Source organism: Tiliqua scincoides, chromosome 12, assembly GCF_035046505.1.
Source record: "Tiliqua scincoides isolate rTilSci1 chromosome 12, rTilSci1.hap2, whole genome shotgun sequence".
NCBI classification, from domain to species: domain Eukaryota; kingdom Metazoa; phylum Chordata; class Lepidosauria; order Squamata; family Scincidae; genus Tiliqua; species Tiliqua scincoides.
The window spans coordinates 5678620-5696925 of record NC_089832.1 but is presented as its reverse complement, the minus strand read 5'-3'; the positions used below and the strand labels follow the sequence as shown (position 1 = coordinate 5696925).

General features: G+C 45.9%; 1 protein-coding gene across 1 annotated transcript in view; it reads left to right on the top strand.

Moving 5' to 3' along the window:
- Positions 1 to 18306, top strand: part of TBC1D8B (TBC1 domain family member 8B) — a 51401-nt gene that overhangs the window by 27978 nt on the left and 5117 nt on the right. Inside the window, exons 6-18 of the mRNA XM_066640131.1 lie at positions 2267 to 2474; positions 4128 to 4295; positions 5183 to 5335; positions 6063 to 6213; positions 7114 to 7328; positions 8840 to 8957; positions 9459 to 9744; positions 10345 to 10474; positions 11428 to 11526; positions 11810 to 11878; positions 13936 to 14176; positions 16616 to 16681; positions 17223 to 17306. Coding sequence (XP_066496228.1) covers positions 2267 to 2474; positions 4128 to 4295; positions 5183 to 5335; positions 6063 to 6213; positions 7114 to 7328; positions 8840 to 8957; positions 9459 to 9744; positions 10345 to 10474; positions 11428 to 11526; positions 11810 to 11878; positions 13936 to 14176; positions 16616 to 16681; positions 17223 to 17306 — 1988 coding nt within the window. The remainder of the gene's footprint in view (positions 1 to 2266; positions 2475 to 4127; positions 4296 to 5182; positions 5336 to 6062; positions 6214 to 7113; positions 7329 to 8839; positions 8958 to 9458; positions 9745 to 10344; positions 10475 to 11427; positions 11527 to 11809; positions 11879 to 13935; positions 14177 to 16615; positions 16682 to 17222; positions 17307 to 18306) is intronic.

The following is an 18306-nucleotide window of genomic DNA, read 5'->3' as shown; positions in this document are numbered from 1 at the left end:
AGTGCTGGAAAGTTGGTTAGGATTGTGCCCTTATACTGTCAGACTTTGCTTGGTATTATTTACTCTAGCAAATTTCTCATGGCACTTTTTTTCCCCTTATGATATGCTGTCTCTGATATATCTCTGTGGTCTTTGCCTCTTGTGATGTCACTTTGAGGAGACTCTTGTGGGTACATGACTGTGTTTTTAGGGCAACTGTCTGTAGCACCGAATTGTCTGTCCCTTTACCTCCACCAGCTCATCTAATGGAGGAAGAGGGATGGATAATTCATTACTACAGACAGATACTCTTAAAACAGAACCCAGAAGAATTTTTCAGCAATTTTTCTTATCTCTGTGCTCCAAACAGAGGCACACCAATTGAAATTTTCTGATCTACACTGACCTTTCACAACACTTGCTAACTGACCATTTTTTTAGAGGAGCTATCATGTGGAGGCTCTGTCACATTTTGAGGGCACAATAGCTATTATGACAGCTGTTATATCATAAGGGTAAACTGGAAGCTTATTCAGTTTCAGAGGACCCTGAAAAAAGGTCTTTTGCCTGAAAAAGTGGTTTTGTAAGCTTATAGCGTTATTTGAATCTTGCCAAAATAACTGTTTGTCAGTTTCTTGGTTTATTGAAATGAATGAGCTGTGATCTCTAGTCAAGTGCTTGTCTTCCCACCGAGATGAGCGTGGGGGTCAGTGCAACAACAAGCCACAGCCTCTGGTGTGTGTCTCCCCACCCCCACCCCACATACGGTATCTGCCTATGCAAACACTGAAAACATGGGAACCTTCTGTTTAAATGCTTGTGGAGGCCAGGAATTTCTGGCGTGTCCTGACCACGCACTCGTTTCCATGGGGAGACAAATGTCTGCAAACGTCTGTCCCTGTGATCTTATACATAACAAATTCATTAATCTTGTTGGCAACCTTCAGTCTCGAAAGACTATGGTATCACGCTCTGAGAGATGGTTCTGGAACAGCGTCTAGTGTGGTTGAAAAGGCCGATTCGGGAGTGACAATCCCTTCCACACCGGGAGCAAGTGCAGTCTGTCCCTGGTCTGTCTCCCTGGCTATGGGCCTTCCTTCTTTGCCTCTTAGCCTCAGACTGTTGGCCAAGTGTCTCTTCAAACTGGGAAAGGCCATGCTGCACAGCCTGCCTCCAAGCGGGCCGCTCAGAGGCCAGGGTTTCCCACTTGTTGAGGTCCACTCCTAAGGCCTTCAGATCCCTCTTGCAGATGTCCTTGTACCGCAGCTGTGGTCTACCTGTAGGGCGCTTTCCTTGCACGAGTTCTGCATAGAGGAGATCCTTTGGGATCCGCCCATCATCCATTCTCACGACATGACCAAGCCAACGCAGGCGTCTCTGTTTCAGCAGTGCATACATGCTAGGGATTCCAGCACGTTCCAGGACTGTGTTGTTTGGAACTTTGTCCTTTATTCATTAATGATGACAAATAAACTTGGGTTGGCTGGATCCGTTTTAAAACCTTTGTGTGTCTGTGTGTCAAGCACAGTTATAAAGAAACACATATTCACGCACTGTATATATTGAAATTGTATTTGTCACTGACCTGTTTTTGTGTTTCTCCATTTTTGTATGATTACATTTTTTTTAAAGTAGTGAAAAGGAATTGTGATCATTGCCTTGAATTCTTCAGAGGGAAGAGCATGATAAAAGTGTGATTTTTAAAAAAATTGAAATTAACTTTGTCTCCTCTTTTTGTTCTGAGTTCTTGCGTTTATTCTGTTAAACTCTTGAATTGCAGTTATTTGTACTGTCCCTAAAGCCAGTGGTTTTCAAACTGTTCCCACAGAACCATCAAGTGCCTCAGCAGATTTACAGGGGTGTCACAGTATGTCCCTGGTGGCCTCTTCTTCCTGGCTGTCCTGAGCACTGCGATCTTGGATTGCGTGAGATTGTGTGTTATTCAAGATGGTAGCACCCACCTTTCTGGCTCTCCTGGATGCCACAATTTTGAATTGCATGAGATCATGCGGTCCATGATGAAAAGCTGGGAAGAAGAGACTGCCATGAAAGAAGAGCGCCATGACCACAGTATACTTGGCAACCACTGCCTAAGGCTGTCATATAATGACCAAGAACAACTGTTTAGTCTGACTGTGAATATATGACCAATATATTACCAATATTATTAACAGTATTTATATACTGCTTTATATACTGAATATATACTTTATATATTTGTATACCGAATATTCGCACTTCTAGCCAAGGATTCCTGAATTTAATTCTCTTTTTTGGTTTGCCCCAGAGACCTTGAAAACCGAGCCCATAGTGAGCAGTTTACTGCCTTCTTTAGGCTGCCCGGAGCAGAAACCCTGAGGGAAGTTCACGAATGTCTCCTATGGGTGCCTTTTAGTCACTACAACACCCTGGGGAAAATGTGCATTTCTGAGAATTACATCTGCTTTGCTAGCCAGGACGGCTGCCTCTGCTGTATTATAATCCCTATGAGAGAGGTAAGATTGACCAAAGTTGGCAAGGATCTTACATTGTCTCTTCCTTGTAGAAATAAAGAAGCTGCAGTAACATTTGAATACAGTCACGTGTCTCTTCACGAAGGGGATACATTCTGAGAAAAGTATTAGGTGATTTAGGGAGCAGTCCTAACCAACTTTCCAGCACTGAGGTAAGGGCAACACAGCTCCGAGATAAGGGAACAAACATTCCCTTTCCTTGAGGAGGCCTCCATGACTCCCCTCCAACTGCAGGATGAAGCACATGCCCCACTGGCGCAGCTATGCCAGTGCTGGAAGGTTGGTTTGGATTTGAGCCTTAGTCATTATTCGAGCATCATAGAATGCATTTATGCAAACCTAGGTGATATAACCCACAGGTTCTCAACCTGTGGTACACCAGGTGGTGTTGAGTAGTACACGAGGTACCAGCCGACCACGACGGGCGCTTCAGACCAGTTCAGAGCCCAATCCTATCCAACTTTCCAGCACCAGTGCAGCCACAATGCAGCCCCAGGGTAAGGGAACAAATGTTACCATACGTTGAGGAGACCTCTGTGCCTGCCTTCCCACCACAGGATGCAGTGTATGCCCCACTGGCATGGTTGCATCGGCAGTATAAAATTGGATAGGATTGGGCCCTCTGCCTGGTGGGCAGAGCTCCAGCACATGGTTTTCCTGCACTTGAAAAAGCCCTCCCACCCGTCCTGAGCCTCTTACTGCCATTGAAAATTCTCATTGCAGTTTCCAAACTGAGAAGTAACTAATGGTGATGTCATCACCAGTTACTTCTGGTAGTACTTCTGCAGAGAGTGCTGGAGCAAGTAGTACACTGGGGAAGCAACATTGAGAAATACTGGTATGGCCTACTAAATATGAGATCTGAGTCTTGTACCAGCATAACTCTGCATACTGTTTTACAGTAAACCATTTTTTATAAGTAGAAAGTGTACAGTGAAGTGTAACTGAAGGCACAATCCTAACCCCTTATGTCAGTGCTTTCCAGCACAGGCATAGTGGTGCCAATGGGACATGCGCTGCATCCTGCAGTTGGGTGTCACTCACAGAGGCCTCCTCAAAGTAAGGGAATGTTTGTTTCCTTACCTTAGAGCTGCAGTGCTGGAAAGCACTGACATAAGGGGTTAGGATTGCTCCCATAGTCGTTTAGTATTATTATCAAGTGTACATAATTTACGTGCTATGCATTTGTAGACTAGCAGTGCAATAGGTTTGTTTACACCAGCATCTCCACAAACGTGTGAATAAAGCATTGTGCTACAACATTACATCAGCTATGCCATCGTTGGGTGATAGGAATTTTTAAGCTCCATCATCAAGTAATCTCATGGGACCAGTGTCATACATATGGACCGTCACTGACTGAAACATTATTATGTGATGTCTGACTGTATGCATACAGATCAACAGTCATTCAAGCAAGGGTGTGTGTGTGTGTGTGTGTGTGTGTGTGTTTAAAATAATGTACACACAGGAGTAAACAAAGGCAGTGAATGAAGGATTTGTCTCCTGGCCTCAACTACGCGTGACTCATAACTGCCCTCAAAATTAATTGGGTTTTTAGTACTTAGCCATTTGACCTAATTCAGGAGGTAACAAAGAGGGTGACTGGAGCCTTTGTGTGTCGGCTGTCTGCAGGTTGTAGCCATTGAGGTGTCCGACCCCACCAGTAAATCCATCAGCATCGCTACCAGGGGAAAACGAGCTTTCCGCTTCTCAGAAGTGAGGGATTTTGAACACCTGGTGTCGAAGCTCAGGAGCCAGTGCAATGCCACGGCAAGCCCTCAGCCTGTTGTCAGCGCAGAGGTAAAGAAGGCAAAAGCTCAGCAAATCTTCAAAACACCTGTGTTCCATGTGACTTTTAGCTGACTTTAATTTCATGCTGGTTTTCACTGGTACTATTCGATTCTGTTATATTGATTTATTGTTACCTTTCCCTATTGTTACCTATTAGCTGTCCTGATAGTTCCTTTGGGGATGGAAGGTGTGGAATAGAAATATTTTACATAAACAATAAATAGACAATACAGGGAGAGCTGATATGGCATAACCCAATATTTACTTATTCAGGTTTGTCTTGAAAATGTATTTACTTATTAAAAAGATTTATATCCATCTTTTCCTAATGCTTGCAGCAGTGTAAATCCAAAAAGTGTGATCCGTTTTCCAACCCTCCTCAATACAGTTACAGAAAAGGCAAGAATGGGGAAGGCAGGGAGCTTATTTTCTATTGTAAGTCAAGGAGCCTGTCCCAGATGCCTTTTAAAAAGAGATTGGACAGATTGATGGGGGGGGGGTGTCTATCACAAGTGGCAAGTCATGATGACTGTATGCAGCTTCTGGATTTTAGAGGTAGGCTATCTCTGATTGCCAGGTGCACAGAAGTACAGGATACATGTATCCTGTGTGCTCCCTGAGGCATTTGGTGGACCACTGTGACTAAATGGGTCCTTGGCCTGATCCAGCATGGCTCTTCTTACGTCTTTAGCTTGCATATTTTGGGAAAAAGCACCCCTTATCTCCCTATACTAAACTTGTATATAACTTCAGTTATTCTAAATGTCATTGAATTTATGGAAGCAGAGTTTTAAAAGGGTCATTTTGGTCTCCCTTTGCCCTGTTGACCAACCTGGTGGATGCGGCCTTATTTATCTGTGGTTGCGTCCTGCTCCTGCTGTTGATCCATCTTTCAGGTTGCTGCTGTCAGCCCAGACCCTGAATCTACCTTGAGCGATTACGAGGGACAGCCCATGGCCAGCCACAAGGGCAGCAGCAAGACCGTTAGCACAGAAGCCCTCATGACGGTCTTTCATCCTCAGGATTTGGAGAACCTAGATGCCAAAATGGTAAGCAGAAAAAGCAGCTCCCTTTAGTGGAAATGGATGGCATATAATAATAATAATAATACAGGTATTTCTATACCACCTTTCTTGGTCCTCAGATTTCTCCTTAGACTTTATTCAAGGTGGTTTACATAGGCAGGCAATTTAAATCCCCGTAGGGATTTTTACAATTGAAAGAAGGTTCTGTCTTTCAAGAGCCACAATATTCAGATGTTTCTTTCTGATCTGGTTTCACATTCTGGCCTCCATCCTCCTACGCTCAGAGCAGATGGGATAACTCAGCTCAGCTTGTCAGCTGCTTCAAGGTCGCACGGTGCCGGTGGCCTCGAACAGGCGACCTTGTGGATGTTATCTTCAGGCAAATGGAGGCTCTACCCTCTAGACCAGACCTCCTGCCCATCTGGGAAGTTCTAAAACGGTGTCAAGCATAAGGTCCATGGACCTGATATGGACTCCAAAAGCTCTTTATCCAGCCTACATGACGATTGGGCTCTCCCTGTGCTGTCTTTTCAGCAGCGCTGCTTCTGCCAAAGCTCTGGGAGGGAGAGACGGAGGGAGCCCCTAATTGCTCTACTAATAAATGACCTTATGCTTGACACCACTGTTTTAGAACTTCCCAGACGGGCAGGAGGTCTGGTCTAGACTCATACTCCGCCTTTCAGTTTGATTTGCCATTCACATCTGGTGCACAAACATACTTAAGGGCTTCTGAACATCTTTGTTTTGATAGTTAAAAGAAAAAATGAAAGAGCAGTCCTGGAATATCCTGTTCATCGAATGCGGCCGAGGTGTAAGTATGTTTCGGACCAGAAAGACACGGGATCTGATTGTCCGAGGAATCCCAGAGGTGTTGAGAGGAGAGCTCTGGCTGCTGTTTTCAGGTAACTAATGGTCTTGCTGCAAACACAGGCACATTTTTAAAAAACAAAAACTTTTCTAGGCTGTTCTCTGTTACCTTCTTCTGTAATGATTGATTGAGCTGATGACATACTGTAAAATGTCCACAGACATTCAGGCTAGGATTGGAAAGTCCATGACAAGAATTCCATGAACCTTGGAAAGCTTCAGATTTGGATTTCCTTGAATGGCAGTCACTGCGTCCCATGCTTAATGTATTTTGAACTGGAGAACACTTTTGAATTGGAGAACAGTAAAATGGGGGGGGCAGTCGCTTCAACACAGGTTGAAACCCCACGAAACCCACTCCTTAAATGGCTCTCTGCATGTCAGCTCCCGCAAAGGAGAGCTTTGTGGTCCACTCCTCTGAGGTGATCCCTCCATTCCCTGTCACCCCCTTCCCTAAAGGGCTTTTTTGGCTTGGGAGACGGAGGAATCGTCAAGGACAGGAGACTCAGCTTTAGGTTCAGCTTGAATGAGGACCCAACTTGGCATGGAGTCCAATGTTTTGAGTCCAATGTTTCACATATCCGGCTGCCCCTTGCCCAGGTCCTGTCTCATCAGTGGACTTCTGTTCAGAGGGAAAAATCTTGGCTACTCTGCTGGACTAGTGCCCGTGTATTTTGAATTCTGGTCTTCAGATGTTAAGTAGGGAAGGGTTATGACTGGTCCGTGTGTTGTGTTCATCACACAGAGATGGCTTGCAGTGTTTCAAGTAGTCACAAGTGGGAATCCATATCTTGGGCCCAAGTGGCAGGAGCTTAACTCTCAGCCCTGATCCCAGCATGCTTCACTGAATACAGTTCATGTGGGCTATGCGAGGAAACCGTGCAAACGTCCTCTCACTTGTGTCCTCTAACAGTGTGCACTAAACACGTTGGCAGGCGCTGTTAATGACATGGCGACCAACCCTGGCTATTACACGGAGCTGGTTGAGAAGTCCCTGGGGACATGCACGTTGGCAACGGACGAAATCGAACGGGACTTACGCCGCTCTCTGCCCGAACACCCGGCTTTCCAGAGCGATACTGGCATTTCTGCCTTGCGGAGGGTTCTGACTGCTTATGCCCACCGGAACCCCAAGATTGGATATTGTCAGGTGGGAGAAATGTGTGTCCTCTGGTGTTGCTTTTAGAACATGTGGATTGTGATAGAAGCCCTAGTTGTATCTAAGCAGGCCCCCTGTCATAGTTATGATGTTGGGAACAGTGTAAGAATGCAAGAAGAACCTGCTGGTTCATGCCACGGTCCTACTTTGTTCAGCATCCTGTTCCCCATAGTGACCCATCAGCTGCTTCTGGGAAGCCTGCAAGCAGTAAAGGCACACCTTTTGGTCCCCTGCAACTGATATTCAAAAGCAGTCTATCACTGAACCTGGAGAGTAGCATCCGGCCACCATGTCCACTTGCCACTGATGGACCTGACCTCCATGAATTTATCTAATCTCTTTTAAAAGTAATCTAAGAGGTCATCACATGTGCATAAGATTATGCACTGTGCGAAAGTGTATCTCTGTTTTATCTGTCTGAAATCTCATGACAGTTTTGTTGGGTGACTTGTGGTTCTAGCATTGTGAAAAAGAGAAAAAAAATTTCTCTCTTTCCATTTTCTCCACAACATGCATAATTTTCTGATAGTGGTTGGGCATCTCTTGTCCAAAATTACTGGGGCCAGAAGTGTTTTGGATTATGGATATTCCTGTATTTTGGAATACTCGCATATATATAACGAGAGATCTTGGGGATGGGGCCCAAGTCTAAACACAAAATTCATTTATGTTTCGTGTATAGCCTGGAGAGAATTTTATACAAGATTTTTAATAATTTGGTGCATGGAACAAAGTTTCTTTAAGCAAAAAAGTAAAAAAAAAAAGTCATTTTAGTGCTCAAAAAAGTTCTGCATTTTGAAATGTTCTATATTTCGGAGCTCTGAATAAGGGGTGCTCAACCTGTATTATTTATAATTCTTAGAGCCCAATCTTGTCTACTTGGAAATAAGTCATATTATAGTCAGTGGTGCTTACTCCCAGGAAAGTGTGGATAGGATTGCAGCCTTAGAGTTCTTTGTTTCTGTAACTCTTAAGGGCTGTTCACACATGATTCAACATTGGTTGATTTCTGCACCTGGTGAAATTCTCTCATGTTTGATTAGTCCACCCTGGGTAGTATTCTCATATCTGTTGGCATGCAATGCTTTTCAGTGTACCCATTCAGCTGATTGTGCATGCATGTGTAAGCCAGGCCAAAAGTACCCTTCAGTCTCCTGTTGAAATGTTTGCCTCTTTTACTAATACAGGTCCAACCTTGTTATACACGGATTTTTTTATACACAGATTTGACTCAACTCGAATGGCCCCTGCAAATGAGAAGGAATGTGTTGGTCCCTGGAGAAGGGGAAAAATGCACCTCTTTAAAATACTGCTGTAGAGATTTTTATCTCAACAGGATGAGAAGGGCCTGTTTCCTTTAATTTAAAGGGCCCTTCTCATCCTGTTGAGATAAAAATCTCTACAGGGGCCATTCATGTTGAGTTCCCACTGGGTTCTGGGAATGAACCCTCACGAATAATGAGACTCAACCTGTATTGACTACTGTGCTTGTTTGTTGATAGGCAATGAATATTTTGACATCTGTGCTGTTACTCTACGCCAAAGAAGAGGAAGCGTTTTGGCTCTTGGTTGCGGTGTGCGAGAGGATGTTACCCGATTATTTCAATCGCCGGATTATTGGTACTGTTTAACCTTAATTTTGGGTAATAATGACTTGGATGGGTGAAACACAGAGGCTGAATTCTTTGTGTGTCAGAAACCATTGGAAAGATTAACTTTCTGTGGGACAAAGGAATTTCAGGTGGTGGGCCACTGATTGCATACCTAAGGAGTTTACACATTCTCTGGCTAAGAATTCTGTTTACATGCTCTGCATGCCCAATTAATTTTTATTGTCCCCATTATTTTCAAGCAAGAGGTTTTGCTAAAGTCAGGCATATGTAGTAATACCTCTGATAATGTACTTTTCTTTAGTGGTGTTTTGTTTCAGCGCTCTTTGCCCCAATCAATCAGTTGATTGACAGCTGTTGTAACCAATGAGGCCAGCACAATCTTGCCCATCAGTTTCCTCCAGTGATGTACCTGATAGCTCTGTGAATCAAAGGAGTTAATAATAAGTGTTGCTGGTTAATGTAATGTGGTCCTGTGAATGCCCCCATCCTCCTTCCTTTTCTTCCCTAGGTGCTTTGGTAGACCAAGCAGTGTTTGAGGAGCTCATCAGGGACTACCTGCCCCAGCTGACGGAGCACATGACCGACATGACTTTCTTTTCGTCTGTCTCCCTTTCCTGGTTCCTCACCTTATTCATCAGCGTCCTGCCGATTGAGAGCGCTGTCAACGTGGTGGACTGTTTTTTCTATGACGGGATAAAGGCGATCTTGCAGCTGGGCCTAGCGGTTCTGGACTACAACATGGACAAGCTGCTGACCTGTAAAGATGACGCAGAGGCTGTGACGGTTCTCAGCAGGTATGAGAGGCTGAGGCAATGGTTCTCAAACGTCTTACCTTCGCAACCCACTTTGTCGTCACAGTAGGTCCTGGAATTACTGTGATGAGGAAGCGCTGAGGCAATATGGGGCGTGAACCAGAACCTGCTTCTGGATCGTTGCAGCCCAAGACTCCCATCGTTGGCCACAGTGCACCGTGTCATGCCCCAGAATGCTTTGCGGGCAGCTTCTGCAAGGCATTCTGGTGTATGACGCAGTGTGAGATCGCCAGTGATGTGGGTCGTGGGCTGGTGTGACATAAGAAGAGCCCCGCTGGATTAGGCCAGCACCCATCCGGTCTAGCTTCCTATATCCCACAGTGGCCCACCAGGGAGTATACAAGACCATAAGATACTTGCATCGCATTGCCGCTCCCCTGCGTCTGGCATTCTATTCACTCTTGCATCCCCTGCCAAAGGAAGTGACCTGGAAGCAGCTTCCAGTCACATCTAATGTATGACTTCTGGTTATAATTGAAATGTGTCAAAAGAGTGGACCATCAAAAAGCGAAGCATTGAAAATGTGTGCTTATAAACACATTTTCACAGACCTCTTCCCCCTCCTTTCTCTTTTAAATCAAGGTTTTTTGACAGCGTCACCAACAAGGACAGCCCATTACCTCCAGCAGTCCAGCAGGCTTCTAGTGGGAACGAGAGCAAGAGCCAGCACCCCAAAGTGGACATTACCGACCTGATTCGAGAATCAAAAGAGGTCTGCTCTCCTCCCTGGTGGTTGGGAACACTTTTTTTATTTTGCACAAGCAATGCCTGTGTTCTGAAATAACACGAACACTTTTTAAAATAAGGAGGCAGTTTAGTGCTCTGTGGAGGGTTGGGTGGACTAATGGTGGTTGGTGGTTGGCAACCTTCAGTCTCGAAAGACTATGGTAGAAGCCTACATCACCCAGTATTCCCAGGCGGTCTCCCATCCAAGTACTAACCAGGCCCGACCCTGCTTAGCTTCCGAGATCATGGTATAAGCCTACTGCACCCAGTATTCCCAGGCGGTCTCCCATCCAAGTACTAACCAGGCCTGACCCTGCTTAGCTTCCAAGATCAGACAAGATCGGGAGATAGTGTTCAGTATAGGGAGATGGCTGGCAACCTTCAGTCTCGAAAGACTATGGTAGAAGCCTACAGCACCCGGTATTCCCAGGCAGTCTCCCATCCAAGTACTAACCAGGCCTGACCCTGCTTAGCTTCCAAGATCATACAAGATCGTGCATGTGCAGGGTAACAGTTGCTAACTGTTCCAAAATGAGCTCTAAACATTCCTGTTTTGTCTGGTGTTTGAGTGATGCTGTGTCCTCTGTTGTCTAGGTCTCTGCTATGGTCTAAATAGTCCCCCCCCCCCATTTCTCTTTAATGACTTTATTACTTATTGTTGTTCATGTTATACATTTTAATATGGTATTTGAAAACCACCTTGGGCATTTGCTTTGGCATGGGAAAGGCAGGATATAGATCTTTTAAATAAGGAAAATGGAAGCTAGAGTTGGGTAGATCAGAGGTAGTTGTATCTGCCTGCCCACTCCCCCACCCTGGTGCACTTTGCTGAGGGAGCTGGGCTGTGAACCTTGCTGTGCTGTTCAGGGACCCAGTGGATACCGTCTGGGCAGCTCTGTCACTGAAATGGCCTGAAGGCTTCCTGTTTTCTCTGCTTAGAAATATGGTGAAATCCGTTTTGAGGAGGTTGAGAGAATGCGTCGTCGTAACAGGCTGCACGTCATCCAGACTCTGGAAGTCACTACAAAGCAAAATGTGGTAAGTGATATGTAAGAGAGCTTGCAGAGTTTGGGACAATTGAGAATGGGGACTGCTGGAACTCATCTTGTTAGCAATGGAAGTGAAGGCAGGAAGGATAAGCCCATGATGCTTTGTGGCAGCTGTGGGTTCCAGGTTTTGTGTTTGGTCCTCTTTAAACCTGATGCAAGTAACCTCGTTCTTCAGTGCCAGTTAGAATCTGAGAATCCTGTAGCAAAAAAACAACTGCAAATGAGAAGATGTGTTAGTAACTTGATTGCTCTACTTCTCACATCCGTTCTAGCTGCGTGTCATCTCTCAGGATGTGAAGATCAGTCCTAGTGACCTGGAAGAGCTTTATGAATTATTCAAGGTAACACATTGCTTGCAGAACTGGTGTGGCATAGTGGCTGGGAGGTTGAGCTGCAAGCCAGGCCTTCCCCTGTTTCAATCTTGCCTTTGATCCAGGCTTACTAAGGGCGCAATCCTAACCGGTGCATAGGCTGGCATAAGTCCCCCGGGAGGGTTGCAAACATGCCGTAAAGCATGTTTGTGCCTACGTGGGAGGAAGCCGCATCGGTGCATGTAGATGCGCCGACATGCAGAGGCCGGCAGAAGCCTCTGCGGCGGCTTCCTCACCACCGCTTGTGTCAGTTCACCCGCGCTGACACAAGCGGCAACAGTAGGTGTGGGGGTGCAGGGAGGAGGCAGGTGGGGGGAGGGTGGGATGGGCGGCCCCAGGGGCGGGGAGCCGGGGGCAGGGCTGGGACCCGGCAGTTATGCCAGATCCCAACCCCCGTCCCTGCGGAGAATGGAGTGGCTTCAAGCTGCTCCGCTCTCCTCGGACTTGCGCCACCTCCAGAGGTGGCGCAGGTCTGAGGAGACCCACTGGTGCAAGCAGCCCTTACCCAGGGGTAAGGGAAAGAGCTTCCTCTTGCCCCTGGCTGAGCCGCTGCAGCCAACAAACCTGTGTTGGTTGCAGCATAAGCCTCCTGGCTTGCCTGCTCCAGCGCAGGTTTGGATTGTGCTCTTGATGACCTTGGGCAAGTCACTCAGCTTTGATCTTCACCGTTTGCAATAGGGGCATAGTAATACTTATTAGTTTACAGTGTTGTCAAGACAACATCAAGATAATACACACGAAGGAATTTGCATCCTCTGAAAGTGCTATGCAAATTGCCAAGCATAATCATTTTTAATGCCCTAAATTTTGGAAAAGGCCTTTTCCCCCAGTGAATCGTTCCACTGTGTTAATCCAAGGAAATTTGATTTGGTCTTGCAGCTCTGGCTAGCTCCTCTGGGAGTTCAGTACTGCCTGGTACTGCTTTTCTAAAGTTTGGACAATCTTTCTTTCAAGCCTGCCCATGTAGTCTCTTAAGTCAAGAAAAGCACATGGCTAAGCTTCCCCACTAGAATGCAAAGCAAGCAAGCACACAACTGGCTTGAAATACGGAAGGGAAGCACGTGGTACTGTGACACCTCGACAGCATGCTTGGGAGGGATTGCTTGTTTCAAAGCCTTGCACATCAAAGCCTCCTTGCATGTCAAAAGCTTGCTTCTCAGGGAGAAGGTTTCTAGCTTGACCTAATCTAGAAGTATCTTCACCGCCACCAATTTGTACTGTTTGCTTTCATTGCTATCTCTGTAGCAATAATTCTTGCACGAATGCTGCTGTTGAACCTTTAACACGCATCAGCTAGAATCATCTTTCAAAGTGGATGCTTTCCAGACTTCTCTAAATCTTTCTAGTTGTCTTACATGTGTCAGTGCAGAAAGGTGTTCATAAACATCCTTCCCAAGTCTTGACCTACCATTAATACTGTTCAGATCCATGCAAATTAATGATATTAAAAAACTTTAAAACGGGGCTTCCCGAAGCATGGACCACAAGCCCATGTGCAGTGGGTCACAAGCTGGGCCCTCCTGTGTGCCCCTGGGACTGTTAGGCTCCAAATTAGAGCCATTTCAGAAGGGGAGGATCTTAATTACTTGCCAGGGAGCCTCCAGAGGCTGGTTTTCAGGGGTGACTTCCAGTTTGACCAAAAGTAGCTTTTGGAGGCTTCTGTGAGCCATTCTGAGGATTGCAGAGCCAATTAGGGTGGGTCACTGGCCTGGCGCAACTCCGAAGAGGGCTATAGAGGCTCCCTGGTTAGCAGTTACGGCCAGAAGCATCACGACCTACCACAGAGGATGAGGTGGGTCGTGGCAGTGGAAAGTTTGGGAACCCTGCTGCTTTAAAGGTTATAATGTTGACTGTGATGTGTTGTATTGAGAGAAGCTCCCAAGCAGGCCTTTGATTCTGAATAGCTTGTGCTTGTTGTGATTGACTGTGTTGAACAACAACACAGAAAGCAAAAACCTTTTGCCACTCCCAGAGTTGCTCCCCCTCTCGTCTTCCGTTGTCTAACTCTTCCCCACTTCTTCCTGCAGAGGGAACATTTTCTTTCATGTTACTGGACCATGAACAGCCCAGCCCTGAAGCACCATGACCCCAGCCTCCCCTACCTGGACCAGTATCGCATCGACTGCCAGCAGTTCCGGGTTCTCTACCACCTCCTGAGTCCCTGGGCACGGTGCGCCAACAGGGACTCTCTTGCACTGTGGACGTTCCGGTTGTTGGATGAGAATCTAGATGGGCTTATAAACTTCAAAGAATTTGCCTCCACTCTTGGTACGATATTTAATGCATGCTGACGGAGAGAATCATGTGCATGTTGGTTTTGGAGATGGTCTGGCAAATAATCCACTCAGCTCCTCTTAATTTGGGGTGACCGACAAGGCAATGGCAAGGTAGCCAAAGAACGACAGAGTTTCTTTGATGTTCTGACCAGTGGGCTATTCTCAGAAGGTGTCCAGAACAGAGGTGGCCAAAGTGAAGCTGTCAGAGGAGGGAATGAAAAATGACAACAGCTTGGTCTGTGTTTACAGCTGAATGAGGTGGTAATTAGGTGGCCTAGAAGCTTTTGGATAGATTGTCCAGCACCACATGACCTGCCCTGGCCAACAGTTGTGCAGAGACTACCGTTTTAGTCCCACTGTAGCTCCTTTCATTGGCTAGAGCAGCAATCTCCAATCCGCAGGCCAGATACAGTGTCAGGATAAAGCTGTCCCCACACAGCACTTTCCACGCCGCAGCCTCTTATCTTGCCAGCCAGTCTACTCAGTAACTCAGGCTGGGCAACTGCGTCTGCCAGAAATCGGGGCTTAGAGCCTGATGGGACGACGAGCAGCAGAAGCTTTCCTGGCGTGGTTTTCTGAGCAGATTGGTTGGAAAGGTAAGAGGCTGCGGCATGAACCAGGAAGTGCTGTGCAGGGATGGCTTTTTCTGAACTCAGTGGTCCATGGTTTGGAGACCACTGGGCTAGAGCTTGGTGATGGTGTGCAAACTAAACCCTCGTGATCACAGGTTCCAGACTCGCTGCAGTTCTTGCCACTGTTCAATACTGCAGGGTTAATCTAGACCAGCCATTTTCAACCACTGTGCCATGGCACACTGGTGTGCTGCGAATGGTCTCCAGGTGTGCCAAAGGAATTTGGGAGAGCGTCATTTATCAAAAGTACCATTGGGGGATGTGAGCCCCCATTGACAGCACGGTGTGCCTTGCCAATTGTCAAAAAGCTGATGGTGTGCCTTGACCAATTTAGTGCCTTGCCAGTGTGCCACGAGATGAAAAAGGTTGAAAATCATTGGTCTAGACCAGCAGTTGGACCAGCAGTTCCCAAATAAATAATAACTTTTTCAAATAAAATTCTCACAATGTCCAATCAAATACCCCAGGGAGCACACAAGACAACAAGAGACCCACATCCCAGTGCTATCCCTTGCATCTGGCATTCTGAGGTAACCCACTTCTAAAATCAGGAGGTTGTACATACACATCATGGCTTGTAACCCATGATGGACTTTCCTCCAGAAATGTGTCCAATCCCCTTTTAAAGGCATATAGGTCACATGCCATCACCACATCCTGTGGCAGGGAGTTCCACAGACCAACCACATGCTGAGTAAAGAAATATTTTCTTTTGTCTCTCCTAACGCTCCCAACACTCAATTTTAGTAGATGTCCTCTGGTTTTGGTGTTATGTGAGAGGAAAAAGAGCATCTCTCTATCCACTCTATCCATCCTCTGCATAATTTTGTATGTCTCAATCATGCCCCCCCATGCCTTTTTTCTAGGCTGAAGAGCCCCAAATGCTGTAGCCTTTCCTCATAAGGGAGGAGCCCCAGGCCAATAATTATTTGTAGCTGCAATCCTAACCACACTTTCCTGAGAGTAAGCCCCATTGAACAAGATAGGACTTACTTCTGAGTAGACCTGGTTAGAATTGTGACCTTAGTCGCTCTTTTTTGCACTTTTTCCATTTCCACAATATCCTTTTTTGAGATGTGGCGACCAGGACACAATATTCCAGGTGTGGCCTTACCATATGCCAGCGGTGCCCAAACCCTCGAGGCCTCTCACTGTGGCCCTCGGGGAGACCCCAGTCTCCAGTGAGCCTCTGGCCCTCCAGAGGTTTGTTGGAGCCCACACTGGCCCGACGCATCTGCTCCCAGCGTGAGGGCGACTACTTGACCTCTCGCGTGAGCTGTGGATTGAGGGCTCCCTCCACTGCTTGTTGTTTCATGTCTGTGATACAGTAACAGCAGCAAAGGAAAGGCCAGCCTTGCTTTATGCAAGGCCTTTTATAGGTCTTGAGCTATTGCAAGACCTTCATTCAATCATACAAGTTCATCTTTAATATATTCATTTACGTAAATTTATACATAGTGTCAGAGAGATGATGTGGCCCTCCTGCCAAAAAACTTTGGGGAACCCCTGCTATATGCTATAGGAACGTAATTATTGTTTACATGTATCAATTAGTCTACGGTTAAATTAGTTTCATTATAAGTTGTTTTGCTTAAAGTTGCCGTTTCCAAGACCTATCTACAATTTTAAGTGAAGACTTGCTGTATAGGTAAATACGAGAGTTAAGTGTAATAGCTGCCACCACCCAGTTAGAATCTGGCTATGCAGAGCTGACTTTGTGGCTTCTTGTGCATCAACTTAAAAAAAACCTCTTGAATCATCTTCCTCTATTTTCTTCATTCCCCTTCCCCTTTTGTTAGATGTCATGTATTATGGAAGCTTCACCCATAAGCTGAAACTTCTCTTCAAGATGCACATACCTCCCGGTGAGTCTGTCCGGGTGTCATCTTCCCTTCTGCCTCTATGTAGCCTGTTTTCCTGGGAGGTGTGGGACTGTGAAAGGTATAACTGGCTTCTTGAGGCTCTTCTGTATTCTAATGAGCAATTGTGTTTCTGGGTTGTGAGCCATCTGTCTGCAGCTGGTAGTGGGAAGTCTTTGGCCACGGGAGACGTATGGCTCAAGAGATGTACCTTGCCGTAAGCAATGTGTTGAATTTATTGCTTGGAGAACGGTGCAATGGAGAGGCATGTAGATCTACTGATCTGGGAGTAACTTGTGGTAGATCAGGCAGGGCTTCTGACTTGTAATGGCTTTAACAACAACATGTTAAATTAGAAGTAGCAAAAGTTGCCAACTATCCTATGGGGCCTGCCACCCCTCCAGTGTATCCTAAGTTCCCCCCGCTGCACCCCCCCCAAAATTGGGCCCTAATTACATGTGGAGCATGCTTCCAAATGTATAAAGTAGCATTTAATTCCTAGAGAGATTCTTAGCTATCCTAAATAAAAGTGTTGGTTGGTTTGCAGCTTTCACTGAAGTGGAATCCCTCAGCCCTTCCAAAGGTGCTCGACTATCAAAGGAAGAATTGATGCACTTCAGTCAATTAAGTGGTAAGTCTCCTCCAGACTGTCAAGGATCATTATACATAAGCTGGAGGGAGAGTGAACAGCAAAGAGTTAACTACTCCTCCTGTCCAGAAGCAAGGCCAAGAAGCCTATTGGGGTGGGGAGTGGGGGGGTGTCAGGATTGGATGCCTCCTATTCAAGCCCAAGTGCCTCCACAGTGCAGTTGGCAAGGACAGAGGGGGCAAGAACAAAAGGCACAATCCTAACTAGGTCTACTCAGAAGTAAGTCCTGTTTTCTTCAGTGGGGCTTACTCTCAGGAAAGTGTGCTTATGATTGCAGCCACAGTTGTTTAGGGGAATGAGCGTGGTCTACACCTGAGATGGTTGACACAGATGCTTGTCCCCTCACATTTTAGAATGCTTTGTTAGCAAAACAAGCCAATATAATTGCAAAAGTCCTGGTGAATAAATGTAGCAGAATGAGATGGTCAACTGTTAACACTTCAGATGAGGGCTTCCTTTTTTCTTTTTGGTGCCCCCTTCATAGTAAAAACTCTCTGCAACTAGAGAGGTAGCAGCACAACTGAAGTTTAACTGTAAAATGCAACAAATTGCACCTAGCACTTTAGACTTGGAACGCTTTGAAGGGGTTAGCCAACCTTTTGAGGAAACATGCTAACATTAAATAGGTTTTATCCTTATTTAGCACTGTGAGCAATTAGGGCACAATCCTAACCAGGTCTACTCAGAAGTAAGTCCTATTTTCTTCAATGGGGCTTACTCTAAGGAATGTATGGTTAGGACTGCAGCCTTAAGCAGTAATGGTGGAAATGTCCCACAAGCAGAGCAGCTTGTCATTGGGAACCCCCTTGGCTTTTATTGCCTGTTGTAATTTTAAGGCATCCTGGCTGGAAAGGATGAGTGCCCCCTGTATGTGAGTTTCCTGAGAAAGAAGTTGTTAGAAATGCTGGTTGCAATGATTTTGTTTCAGTAATTGCAATTACTGGTTGCAATTACTGGTTTCAGTAATTTTTGTTGTTTCTCT